At 40.0% G+C, this 14,365-nt stretch overlaps 1 protein-coding gene across 2 annotated transcripts in view; it reads left to right on the forward strand.

Moving 5' to 3' along the window:
• The window catches only part of SH2D4B (SH2 domain containing 4B), an 81,114-nt gene extending 74,197 nt beyond the window's left edge, over positions 1–6,917 (forward strand). For both annotated transcript variants that reach the window (XM_063306263.1, XM_063306262.1), the window contains 2 exons: positions 4,453–4,673; positions 6,825–6,917. In XM_063306263.1, coding sequence (XP_063162333.1) covers positions 4,453–4,673; positions 6,825–6,917 — 314 coding nt within the window. The remainder of the gene's footprint in view (positions 1–4,452; positions 4,674–6,824) is intronic.
• Positions 6,918–14,365: the final 7,448 nt, after the last annotated feature.

The raw sequence follows: 14,365 nt of genomic DNA on the forward strand, positions 1-14,365 counted from the left end.
GTATGTATGGATTCCTATCTGTGCCTCCTGTTACATTAACCTTTCCCTGATATGCATAGATTTGTACTCAGATGTCAGTAACATGCACATTCTTCTATGCAAGTTTTCTATGTACATTTTTCTATACAAAATCCAGACAACTGGGGAATCTGGAAGATGATCTAGACAGTATTCCAGGGAAAGTTTGCTTAAAAATAGAAAATATTTCTTCTCCAGCATTTAAAATCTGTTGAATCTGGCCAAGGGGTGGGGTTGGGGGTTTGTCATTAAATTAGAAGTAGGAAAAAAAAAAAGAGTTGGCAACTTTTATTCTCAGTCTCTGTGAGTGATATAGCCAAGTAAATGATTGGTGTGAGATCCTTGTAGTATTTGGTGACAGCTGAAAGGGAAGACAGAGGAGGTGGAGGGAAAAAAATAGAATCAGAACCAAGAGTTTGTTTCAAAGAGGCATTAATTTGCAACTCCACTTTACAAGCAACATGCATTAACAACTAATACAGCAGGCTACCTTTTCTATGCAGCTTGTTAGTGAACACAGGGAAAATATTTTGACCGCAACTTGAAAAATACTCTGCAGTGAGATAGCCTGGATGCAGCAAAGGTTCAGGGACAATGGGAACTTAACTATGTGTCAAGAGCAGTGCAGCAACTAATTTGCAGGGAAACTGCTGGAAAACTAAGGCTTGAACTAGAGAGTTCCTTCTGGTCCTCAACCCTGGACAGAGAAGTGGCATTAATGGGATCCAAGGCCTGGATAAGTCATAGTATGGCTTCAGCTTTTTCTACATCCACCTCTTTCCAAGGCTTGCCTCTCTGGTAAACTGCCATACAAGCACCCAAACTGCAGCCTTTCCCAACTGTGTTGGGCAACGTCTCCATAGTTCTGATCTAAGAGGAAGAAACATTCCTACTGGCATAGGTTTATCTCCTGCGCCAGATGCAAACATTCAGACGGTGTGGTTTGTGCTCTTCCCTTGATCTTAGGGGAAAGAGCTAGCTATCGAAATAATAGAATGGGAAAAAGGAATTCACTGCTGCATCATGCTTTAACACTGAAACATTTGATGCTCATCTCTAAGAACTTTCCACAGCTTTCCTTGGGAAACCAAGCTGACCTTTTGAGAAAAGTTGAAATTACCCCTGAATATAGAGCCAGCAACATTTTTTCATCTCTAAAATTAATATGTTTGCCTGGGAGGATTTCTTTCTTTTACCTTTCATTCATGTTAGTTAATCCTCACTGCTTCTTCCCGGCTGCAGGTTGTATTTTTGCCCATAGCACAACAAGCATGTTGGGTATCATTTCTTGCTGGTGAGTCCGTGAATTCAGCTTTTTGCACTGGCAGATGGTATATGCCTCCAGCAGTTTAGTTTCCGAGGCCAGCCGTTTTTGATTTACTTTGCACTGCTTTGCTTAAAAAGAGGTTTTTAATCTTCTTTTAATGCTTCAGGTTAAACAATAGAAGAGCTGTAATGCTTAGAAAGACCATTTGTAGTGTGGTGGACTGGATTAATTTTTCCACCTGTTCTTCCTTCCTCTTCCATGCCACCTTAATCAAAAAATGACACATCTGTAACACTCAAGGGAAAGACACAGCCATTCCTGGCATCAGAGAATTTTTGCGAGATTTTACCATTTCAAACAAGTGAACAAGTGGGCTATCTGAAGATAGTTGTGGAGGAAATTGTAAATAAATATGCTCCATTTTTAATGTGAACGCAGACTTGTTTTGTTTTAAAGCAGTGGTTTACATGATTTTGTAAATCCTTTTGTATAAGAAAATGATTTAAAAAAAAATCTGTAGGGACTGTAAAAAGGAAAAGGTCAGCCTTGCTGATTGCGTCAGACATCAAAATTGTTCAAATAACCAAAATAACAGCAACAGTGATTCAGAACAGAAAACCTCTGGAGAGAGAATGAGGAAGGAAGATCACTTGATTTCAAGTGTTCAAGTAGAATTTTCGCAGATGTTTATTTTTCAATAACCATCCCGAGGCAAGCAGCAATACATTTGTGGGTTTTCTCCTCTTCTTGCTTAGCTTCCTTGTTGCCATGAAAACAGCACAGTATTGCTCTAAGCCCCAGAAGGCAAGACTCCCGTTGCTGTAAAAGTCACAGCCTTGGCAAATGGCAGCGCCAATAAAAACCAACCAGAGAAGGAGGGAAGAGAAAGTTTTCTCCAGCTGTGGGGATCATCAGGAGTTTGAAACACTGAGAGCTGTAATAATCAGAGTCATGGAAAAAAGTGACAGCAGAGTTAAGTCAAGTCTTAGCTGTTGGAAGTCCTGGCAAATCCAGCATGCCTCATTAGCATGTGAATTTGCATGTAAATTGAGTTGTCCCACAATGCAACTCTGAGGAAGCTGTTTATTGCCACTCCCACTTCCTGTCACTCTCTTCCTTGCTTCTTCCACCCAGGGAGAAGCAAGCATGCTACTCTGCTCTCCATTCACCAGGGCCATGTGCTCAGGCCTTGATGAAGGATTCTGCCCCTTTCTTTCACACAGCCCTTGGCAGCAAATAGGGCTGAGGGTTTAGGGCAAAACTAAGTATTTAGAAAGGAAAGAAGAACAAAGGAACTTTATCTTTTCCACCAAGATGGATGTAACAGAAGCAACAATAAAGTCAGTAAGAAATTCTTTTATTTACCTTAACCTAATCTGTCTAAGCATGTGATTCTTTATGCTTGGGAGGGCTGAGTGTGTAAGATCAATAACCTGTGTTTCTCTGGCATGCTCATTGAAGCTATTTTAAGATAATATTCTTTTTCTGTGCTAGCTTCTCTGCTGTGTTATAAGCTCTGCTCCATTTCAGTGGTTCTAGCAGGCCACTAAATTGGCTTCATTAGCCACATCTTTAGTGAGAGTCTTACTTATAGGCCTTATTTATCTGGGGGGAAACCACTTGAGAAGACATTTCAGCATTCAGGGCAAGCTAATTCAGTGTTGTTCTCTCTCTCTCTCTCTCTGCTTATATAGCAAAGTCCAACTTCCAATATCTGACTCTGACAACCCTTCTTTTCTCTGACTTCCTCTAATATATAACCAGATAACAGGGTCAAAGTTAGGAAAGGAAGACAGATTGCATTCTATCAAACCAGCATTGGTCCTTTTCCCAGAATTCTTTTTTATTTCATTGGCTTACGTCCAGTTGTTTTTTTTCTTATAAATGTTTTATATTTGATTCACTAATATTGCCATCCAAATTAATTCATGCAGTGGTATTTCCTCTGTTATGGAAGACAAGTTTCCTTTTGCTGCTAGCAATGGGAAACCAGACATACGGAGTTGTCTCCAGACATTTTTGATTAAGATTGCTGGTTTCCTGCCACTGAGGATCATGGGGGACTGTGGTTCATTACTAGCATTGCTAGGAGACAGTGGAAAACAACAGGGCCTCCTTGTCACTCCTAATTATCTTGAGCAGGGTTGCTCATGGTTTATCAGTGACTCTGATAAGCATTATTGATTTTCTACTGCCTTTACTGTGCTTAGTGGGAGGGAGTGAACAGGACTGTGGTTTCTCCATTCCTAACAGTTCTGCTGTGCCCCAGTGGCCAAAAGATTGGCTTCTGCTTGGGTTAGAGGAAAATAACTGCTGGTTTTTGACCACTAATGACAGTAGAAAACCAGCAATTTCCTTTCAGTCAGCTGGTCATCTGGCCCCTGGGGAAAGCTTGATGGCCCTGGGAACTTGTAAAAGGTGGCTAAGAAGTATCTGTGACTCACAAGCTGCAAACTAACCATCTGTTTTATATAGGATTAAAAACCAGAAGGGTGTAGAATGATTCTGTTTTCAAAACTTCCGGCTTCCCCCCTCTCCCCCAATAATTAAAATATGAATGATGAAACCATCAAATATGAAGTGCCAGGTTAAAGAAATATCTACAGTATTTACAGATTTTATAGAATGAAGGCCAAACTTACTCTCAGGCTGGATTCATAGCCTGGGAGCCTCATAAAAGAAGTGCCTCTCCTATGTGGACCTCTGAGAAATATTCAGAAGGGCTTCTCCTACAGATTTGAGTTGTCATGAATGTTCACAGTGGGAGAGAAGGTCACCCAGATAAGCTGTTTGGGGCTTTAAAAGTTAACTGTCACACACTGGAAAGCAAAGTTTCAAACAGTGGTAATTTGAAATGGCCCAAGAGGAAAGACTGGATCAGTTGCAAAATACTACCAACAGAGCTTAATCCTACTAGACTACCAAGAAGTTATCAAGTGGTATAGAAGAAGTAGCATTCCTTCCCACTCAGTTTCTAGCATAGGTCATCCCCAAGATGACCAAAGCAATTCTAATCCCATAATCCGTCCCAAAACCTGATTAAAATTGATCTATGAGTAATAATATGAGCTGCTATTTTGTTTGCTAATATGCTTTCTCTCTTTCTGGAAGGCCAGAACCTGTTAGAACTGCCAGCTACATGAAACACTTTTGCTTTATTGTGGTAGGTATAATTACTCGACAAGAGGCAGAAGAACTGTTGATGAACAAGTCTGAAGGGACATTCTTAGTGCGGGTCAGTGATAAAATCTGGGGATATGCCCTGTCTTACCGGCATCGGAATGGTTTCAGACATTTCTTGGTGGATGCGTCTGGAGATTTCTACAGCTTCCTGGGAGTGGATCCCAACCGTCATGCAACCCTCACAGATCTTATTGATTTCCACAAGGTATTGTTCACTATGGAAAGACCAGCCACTGAACCTGAGAAATAAATAATTCAAAAGAAAGGAGTGCTATCCGGAGCATTTGATCTACTGTTCAAAATTAATATTTATAAACAGGGTCAGCTCCCACAGGTATTAGATAAACTGGACCTAGCTCCATTTGTAATGTTGCATAGTGCCCAGAATGGTGTTTGCTAGGGACATTGTGGGAAACTGATAGAGATAGAGATATATAGTAGCACTATTGCTAGAGCCAGTTTGGTCTAGTGGTTAAGGTGCTGGGCTAGAAACCAGGAGGCTGTGAGTTCTAGTCCCACCTTAGGCATGAAAGCCAGCTGGGTGTCCTTGGGCCAGTCACTCTCTCTCGGCCCAAGAGCCAATCAGGCGTAGTAGGAGAGTTCTAGTCCCACCTTAGGCATGAAAGCCAGCTGGGTGACCTTGGGCCAGTCACTCTCTCTCGGCCCAAGAGCCAATCAGGCGTAGTAGGAGAGTTCTAGTCCCACCTTAGGCATGAAAGCCAGCTGGGTGACCTTGGGCCAGTCACTCTCTCTCAGCCCAAGAGCCAATCAGGCGTAGTAGGAGAGTTCTAGTCCCACCTTAGGCATGAAAGCCAGCTGGGTGACCTTGGGCCAGTCACTCTCTCTCGGCCCAAGAGCCAATCAGGCATAGTAGGAGAGTTCTAGTCCCACCTTAGGCATGAAAGCCAGCTGGGTGACCTTGGGCCAGTCCCTCTTTCTCAGCCCAGGAGCCAATCAGGCGTGGTAGGAGAGTTCTAGTCCTGCCTTAGGCTCGAAAGCCAGGTGGGTGACCTTGGGCCAGTCACGCTCTCTCTCTCAGGCCAACTCGGTGCAATGTAGACTAGCTTCCTCGTGGTGCACCCTGGGCAATGTGACTTGTCACGGCTAAATAGTCTACACATCTGGCTGCTGGACCTCACAAGGATTTCCCAGCAAGAAAAGCAGCATGAACACCAAACTTCTACATCATACGATAAAAAAATAAAAAACACTATTGCTCAATACTGCTTATAGCACAGTACCATGTATTGTTTGTAATGGAAGGCTCTTTGAAATCCCCAGTGCAATGGGAGAGAATCCCAAACTATTCCCCCCCCCTTCCGCTTTCTCTCTCATTTGTACTGAAGTGCATTTGAATCCTGTTCCTATAGTAAGTGTCAGATATGGTCTTTTCCATCTGAATGCACTGGAACAACACATTCATGAAAAGGGCGAAGGAGAGAGATAGTGAAGGAGGGAGAAAAATCAGAACCAACTGTGGCAATTGCAAAAGATTGCAGCAGTAGAGGCACCAGCCAGTCTAGCTCGTATTATTAATTGAATGTGCTTTTTAAATGTGATTCCAGAACAAAGTTTGCCTGCATTCAGTTGCAACACAGGAAGCACAGCAGGAAACTTTGACTCATGCCTCAGAAAACTGTGTGCAGATATATTGTTTAAGGTGAAGATCTCCTGTGGATGTGACCTGTGTCTCTGTGGTGTGTGTCTGTGTGTCTAAACTTATATTGTCAGGTTAGGGCTAAGTGAGTAATTGGCACATATATTTGGCCCATGCCATTCATCCCAGTTTCAAAACTGTCTTCTGTAGCTATCTTAGAACTGAACTCAGTTTTGATCCCTTTTTACTGTAGAGTATAGTTTGAGCTCAGCAGTGTTTAGCCAACTTGGCTGATCTTAGAAGCTAAGCAGGGTCAGCCTTGGCTAGAACTTTAATGGAGGATCACCTGAGAAATTCAGAGTATACCAAAAGGAGGTGATGACAAATCACTTCTGCTACACGGCCAAGGAAACAGTATGGAGGTAGTTGTTAGAAACTGAGCTCACCTCAAGGGCATCCATACCCCCCCACCCCCTTCTGTAGTTAGGTCTGGTAGGTATTGTTGTTATGGGACATGTTAAAGGGAGTTATTATGAAGATCTTCTCCTTACAAATATTTCAGAATCATGCTAATATTTCCCCACTCCACTGCTTTATTCCTAATCATCAATGCTCAGTCAATTTTGCAACATTGCAACATGATCTTAGGTTTGTAGACCGAGAAGCACTTCAAACTTACTGAGATATTGGTACAGTGGAAGACTTATTCTAATCAACAATATTTTTCATGCCACTGATGACATTTATTTTACACTGCAGGAAGAAATAATAACATCTTCTGGTGGAGAGTTGCTTCTGGAACCTTGCAGACAGACGAAGAGTACTCCTGACTATAATTTGTTATTTGAATGACTGCTTTTATGGTTTCTTCTCACCCTTCAGGACTCTAGTAAAGGTTCTGAAGAACCAAAATTATTAGTAAAAGAGCCCCTCTCTGAGAAGTAAGGTACTTATTATCACCAGCTCATCATCTGCAACCTTTATGAACAGATGCCTTATATAGAGGATCCAGGTTTCTATCTGCATGCATTATTTATGTCACACATAATACAAAGCTGGCAGGAGCTGGAACCAATACTTGTAAAACTGTACTCCCAAATACAGTTAAACTCCCAGAAAGGATCAGTCCCCTTTGATTTTTTTCAAATGATGTTCAGCATTAACAACTGCAAAATCACATGATTGACTCTAGTGTATAGCAATGGTCCAAAGGTTCATTGAATAGTATTGTCTGTTAAAAAAGATGAATGGTTCTTTGTTGTTCTGATACACTGCATATTTTTCCTAAGTCAATATAGTTAAAAATGTGTGCTATCAACAATGACCCTGCAATTGGTGACCCTACTAGTAAAAGATAATGTGTCCACAGATTGCAAGCATATCAGCTGAAAATCCTGGTGGCATCTTCCAGAGTTCCAAGGCACATCCAGGTGAGGATGTGACTTCTGATGCACTATTTTATGACATAGACCTTCACCCACACTCTCCAGTTTAGGAAAACATGGCTGAAATTCTCCAAAAGTCAATTTTTGGTAAGGCTAAAGAACAAGTACATTTGTGAAACGGGCTTGTAGGAGTAGGCATTCTCTGAACCTCAAATTATGGATCATGACTGCAGAATGATTTCTTTACACCCAGGTCTTTCCTGATTATATATAAGTTGGAAGAGGTGTGACACTTAAAAAAAAATCAATCTACCACTTTTATAGGGCAAGGAGAATGAAATATTGAATAGAAATCTGCAATCCACTCCTTTTCTCCCAGATGACCTCACTTCTTGCTTTACTGCTTAGCTAGAGCGAAAGTGGCAATCCATGGGGTGATGGATGAGTTTAAGTACCCTCTATTTTACCCCTTATGTTCCCAGAAGAACTGCTGTGGCCATTATTGATTTTTGGAGCAAATCCAGTTTTAAACTAATGAGGTAGCTGCCAATATACTTAGTCTGACCTTATGTGACTAGTAGAAAGAGATGTTGACGACATACATTCCAGCAGTCCAGAAACACAGTTTAGTAGCCCTCTTTAAGATATTAGCAGCATCTTCTTTCTTGTTTCCTCACCACCAGGTCTTTAGCCTATTGCTAAGGAGACTTTTTTTACAATGGGCCCTTCATTGTGTTCCAGATAAAATACAAATCAAGAAGTTAAGTTACTAACAAGCACAACTTGGAAAGTATCTTTGATAATGAAGGATAAACACTGAGGAGAAGGGATACCGGTGGATATTTTGGTTTCCTCCCAATTCTACCTACAAGCCTTGATTGCTGGCTACATCAATGTTGGATTTTGTGCTAAAGTAATGTTATGACTGTTTGATAATGTGATGGGTTTTAATTCTGAATATAAAAAGGAGTGAGTTCTTATTTTATTTATTTTTATTTTATGTTAGCTTTCCATTCAGAAAAAAAAAGCCTCTTAAAATATGAGCACAGATAATAAAACATGGGAATAAAGATCTGACATTACACCTTCAACTCATGTTGGTTGTGGCTGTTTTTCTAAAGAGCTATCACAGAACTATCCCTGCAGATTTTCTGGGAGAGTAGATTAATAAAGGAAGCTTCCATAAGTTCTTGTAGAAGACATCATTTTAGCTTCTGAAAATGGGTGTACCTGAATCAAGGTTCTTCTGATGATTGCAAGGTCCTTTTGATGACTGAGATGATTGGAAGCAATTTGAAAAACACTACCCTTGACATACTCAAAACGGGAGAATTCTTTTTTGCCTTGGAAATGAAGGTGGGTGTCTTCTTTTTGCTATCAAAGTCAGGGAACCAGCACAAGAACCATTAAAATATTCTTTCCTTGCTTCCACTCTGCTGGGCTCATTCTGAGTAGATTTTAAATTCTTTGGAGAATCGTCCACACTGGAAGGTAGGATTACTTTCCTTGGCATGAGACACTTGAGCCTCTTTTCACTTGCTTCATTGAATTCTTCTTGTCACTGTATTTTGAAATGTAACATCTGTCACTGTAAGGCTGAGAAACAACTTTTAAACCAGGAGTTATCTACACACAAATGAACAGAAGCTGGTATATTTCTTGCCTGTTTCCCAATAGCGAAGAAAATAATGGCTGTTTAGGCAAGATAGTTTATTTTCAAAGTTCAGGTCAAGTATATCCTTAAATACTGTAAATGCCCTTTAAATATCTACTATATTAAAACACGCATATACATAGAAGTCAGTTAAGCAATGAACACTTTAAGAATAAGCAAGCATCTCTGCAGCCAAATGCTTTAAAATATAGAAGAAAGGGTATTAACAAAACGGTAAGTGTGTCAGATTTCCTTGGTAGCTAGCTGGGTGGGAGTTGCTTGCCAGAACAACTGCTTCAGAGCTCCGATTAGTACGATGCATTAGGAAGAACGCTGAAGTAACAAAAGACTTTTGCAACTAGAAATCAATATTTCTTGCATATTGGACAGAAAGTTTCTGATTCTTTTTCTTCTGGTGTTTTGAAGTAAAGATGGAAAGTCTTGTCTCTCTGAAATAAGGGTAGCCTGCATTTGTCGATTATTTTGGAAATGGTTACTAGACTTCTTACCAATCTGAGAACCAGCTCTCACAAAATGAGAAAAACAAAAGTACTGTAGATGGAGTGATCTCTGCCACTTCAGAAGCCCTCCATGTTTTCTTCTTAAATTTTGAATACCTTCAGTGTAGAAGTTGAAGCCATGCTACTAGAGAAATCTTGATCCTTTCATTTACCTGCCTCACTTCCATAAACTGAGTCACTTGTAGAATGCTCCACCTTGTGACTTGAGCACATGGGGTGATGTTTTCGAAGACATTTGTATTCTCAATTATTCTAAACCTGGTAGCAATTTTCATTGGACTAAGAAGATACCTAGAAGGCAATGGAGCATCTTTCAAATGGGTGGTCCATGGTCCTGCAAATATGGCTAATCACTGCATCTTTGGATATGCTTCTGAAATGGCCTCATAGAAGGCGTTTGATAGAATAGTCTACTTGGAGCAATTGCAATCAGACCTTCCTTCAACCATGATTGCCAAAAACAGATGGTGTGCCTTTGCTTTACATTGAGGTGGAAAGAAAAACCCTTGGTCATTCTCAAGCCATTCCTACACACACAGACAGAAAACAACAAAATCTGGTCTCACTCGGAAGTGTGGCAAAACCTTGCTCACCATAAAGGTTGCAATGCAAAGATTATCCATCCTTACAGTAAAACTCTTAGGATAGTGCCAACACCTAGGACATGGTAGGCAAACAATTATCCTGCAGGCTGAATTTATTAACTGGCATGCTAGCTGAAATTTTAGGAGCAAAACACAGCTCTGGAACAATTCCTAAACTGGCAACAGTTTATAGGTTATTAAAGGATGCTGAGACACTAGAAAGTTGGCCTTTGGCCTGTCTCCTACTACTTTCTATATATACCCATATATAGCCGAGAAGTGTGATTTTTCATCCAGCAATCTATTTTCTTTTCCTTTTTAGTGGGTACTTCATGCATACCTCATATTTTAGGTTTTACCTGGCTTTAAAATAAATTCCTTCTAAATTCCCCAGCAAATGAAATGACTGGCTAGAAAATTGCAATTTCATCTCAAGAGTTTTATTATGCTAATAAATGTCAGGGTTTTCAAATAAAGGAATTGCTTTTTTTTCCAGAATCCCACAGAAATAATGAAAAACAGCCAACTCACAAAGTACCAACAAGAAAAGCCTCAACCACACAGCAACCCTATAATAGAGTAGAACTTAGCGGAAGATGAATTTACAAGGAAACAAAAAGAGATTACAACAGAGAGGAGTTTAAAAGAATAGCCTCACCAGGAAAAGAAGATGTATAGCCACTTTGGGAGATGAGAAGCAAATAAAAATGAATGGGGGGTATGTATTTTTGTAAGCTTATAAGCATGTCTGGTTGAATTTCAGAAAAAAAACAAAAAAAAACCCATTAAAAGATAAATTTTGCATGGGAGGAGGAGAAGGAAAATGATGTTGGAAGCATCCACAGTTGACCGGACATTTTATTTTATGTCTTTGTAAATGAAGACATTTATTTCTGATTTGCATCTCCAAAGGTTCTTCAAAACGGCTGTCTCCATCTTTGGCAACCTGGTATGTTCTAGACATGTTGGAAATATCAGAACTAAAATTCCCAGTGAGTTGAGTGTTCTGAGAGTTGAAGTCCCAATGTATGTGGAGGGCAATGTGTTGGAACAGATTGAAGGATCTAGTTTTGACCTCCCTAGAGACTCAAATAAGTTTTTCTTGGCATTTGCATCAAATATTTTATTTGGTGGTGCTGAAAACAGCCTTTTAATTCTCACAAGTACTCGCTTTGATTTGCTCTTCTTAGACAAATTGACCAGGATCAGAAACATGGCACTGGTACCAATGCCACTTTAGCTTAGCTGGGCCATCTAAAAAATTCTAGTTAACCATACTTTTGCAGAAGTATGAAAATCTGGTAAGATCAAGGACACATTGAGTACTGAATATCCTCTACAGCTGCAGAATGTGATGTGAAACATCATCTGGAATAGAATACTGGGATGAATATGGTCATCTGAATACCAGGGAAGACATGACTGCTGGGCATAACCCTAAATAGGAACACTTTCCTTCCAATGCTACCATTTCTTCTGAAATGTGCATGTAAAGGTGATACAAGCAACCTACTTAGTTGTACTCAAGTGATTTATTTTCATATTTGGTCTCACTGTCAAAATTTTCACCAAGATGATAGAACTGGAGTTCAGATGCCCTACAGAATTCAGTATGAAGCCATGTTATCTGCCCCCATCCCACTGCTTCACCACTATTTTCTGTACCTATATGGTTACAATAGGCTCCATTTTCTTAATTATTTGGGTTTCCAATATTGCTGCAGTGGCTTTCACATCTGGCTGCCTAATTCACTGTTAACTTCATTTTAGAGGAAAAATCTATTCCAAAGACTTCTATTTACCCAGTTTTCCTGCTAGCAGTTTTTGTCAGTGAGACTTTTAGAAATATTGTACAAATGACTTTTATATTTATAGGAAAATAGGCCCTTGTCCTAAGAGAAATGTGTTAATTCTTATTGGCCCAGATGATTCACTTTCAATTTTATTTATGTCATTGGAAATTCATAAATGTAAAAATAGAGGTGAACACTAAGAGGACAAGCAAAACATATCCTTGTTGAGGTTACAGTGACAAGCAAATGAAGGTGTTTTGTTTTTTTTTAGTTTTAGCCAACCACTTGTCTTAAAAAATATGTCTAATAAATCATTTTCACTTGATATGCTTGTTGTGGGAAAAGCTTAACACAGTAACTTCTTTCATTTAAATCTATATTAGCTGCATGATTTCTAGCTAAGCTGGCCATCTAACCAAATTCTGGATCAATCACATTGCTATTGTTGTTTCATCATCTAGTATAGCCTAATGTTACAGCTGAGAACTACTGTATGAAGAACAGGATGATGGTCAACAGCTTCTTGACATAGAAGAATGGGTAGTCTGTGACCACAAGTTACATGTGTCTTTTCCCTCCCCTTGTTGTAACCTCAGAGTCAAGTAGGTATGGCTCTTAAAGTAAAGATGGAAGGGCTGTCTGCAAAAATCAAGAGATACTTGCTGTTACTGATCTAACTATCAATAAATGGGATATTCTAATAGTTGTTGTTTTTTTAATCATATGGCATAGCAGTTTGGTGTTCATGCTGCTTTTTCTTGCTGGGAAATCCTTGTGAGGTCCAGCAGCCAGATGTGTAGACTATTTAGCTGTGACAAGTCACGTTGCCTGGGGTGCACCACGAGGCTAGTCTACATTGCACCGAGTTGGCCTGAGAGAAGGTGACTGGCCCAAGGACACCCAGCCGGCTTTCACGCCTAAGGTGGGACTAGAACTCACAGACTCCTGGTTTCTAGCCCAGCACCTCAACCACTAGACCAAACTATTCTAATAGTATAATGTAGTTAGAAGAAGAAAACCTCAGTCCTGTGGAAACCAGAAAACTCACTTCCCATTTTGTGACAAATCCTGCTGAAAAATGGAAATAGAATACTTGCTGAGACTGAGTTTGTGCAAATACTAACTCAAAAAGAGGAATAACAAAGACCCCATCTAGTCCAACTCAGTATTTTCTTGATGTTGGGTTCTTGTCGTATTCTGAATTTCCTGCAGATGTTTTGCTACCAGGCTAGGTAACATCATATGTGGGAGAGTGAAGTTTGGTTGTTTACTTATAGTAGCTTGCCCTGCCATTCTTGGTTTCTTCCTTGATGAGTTCATAGACCATCCATGTAGCTCTCTTGACAACAATACCGAAGTGGTTTGTCCCTGCTTTTTTCCAGGATGAATCTCACTCATCTTCTGAGTGACATAAGCCTCTGATTTTGTTCCAAATGAATGCAATAACCTTTAGGTTCTGAAAACAAAGCAAAACAAAACAAAATCTCCAGTTTGAAGTCAGTTTATTTTGCTCTTTGAGCACCATAAAGTATAAAATAAAATAAAATTAATCTAGAGGTTTGTTTTATACCTATAATGTAAGTTGTTACTAAATTAAAATATGTTTGCCAGATGGTACCAATGCCATCTTTCTCCTTCTACACAGTGCTACCTACTGGCAGGACAACCAGCCACCAATCACTTTCCTGACTATATGGTGGGATGGTATTGGGTGTTTTATCAGTTTTATTGTTTCTAAAGGTATTTATTGCTATGGAGATATCGAGCTTTTGATCTCTTGGGAGATATGGGAGATCAAGAGATCAGTAGTCCTTTGAGGGACAATGCCTATGGAGCCCACCTCCTTGCTTTCTGTTATTCAAAAGAAGAATGAGGGAATCAGATTATTGAGCCATTTGCTTGAGCTGTGGTTGTTCATTTGTTTCACTGGAAGCCGTGCTTCTGGCTTCTTCAAGTTTAACAAAGTGATACCTGAAAAATCAGCTGTCAAAATGGGTGAGAAGAACAGAGAGCCCCCAAATGCCATGAAGAAATGGGGGGGGGGGGAATCTACCAACTCTGAAAGGAAATGTCAGCTTAACAAACATCCCCCAGGGAAAACTCCTTATTAATGAGGTCCTAACCTTTGATAACTAATACAAAATAGTACAAGCTAAATAATGCAAAGGGCTCTTTTAAGAACCACTCTGGGATCACTGAATGAGTGGGTAGCATTTTTACGGCAGATCATTTGCAAAGTTCCATCAACAGCTACTGATTGCTTCCCCTTTTGAATGGTCTCTGGGTGAATTCATACTAGATTAGTATACTTGGAAAAATCAAAGATCTTTTTGAATTGTTGTTGGTAGAGGATTTTTGTTTCC

Source organism: Candoia aspera, chromosome 6 (genome assembly GCF_035149785.1).
Source record: "Candoia aspera isolate rCanAsp1 chromosome 6, rCanAsp1.hap2, whole genome shotgun sequence".
NCBI classification, from domain to species: domain Eukaryota; kingdom Metazoa; phylum Chordata; class Lepidosauria; order Squamata; family Boidae; genus Candoia; species Candoia aspera.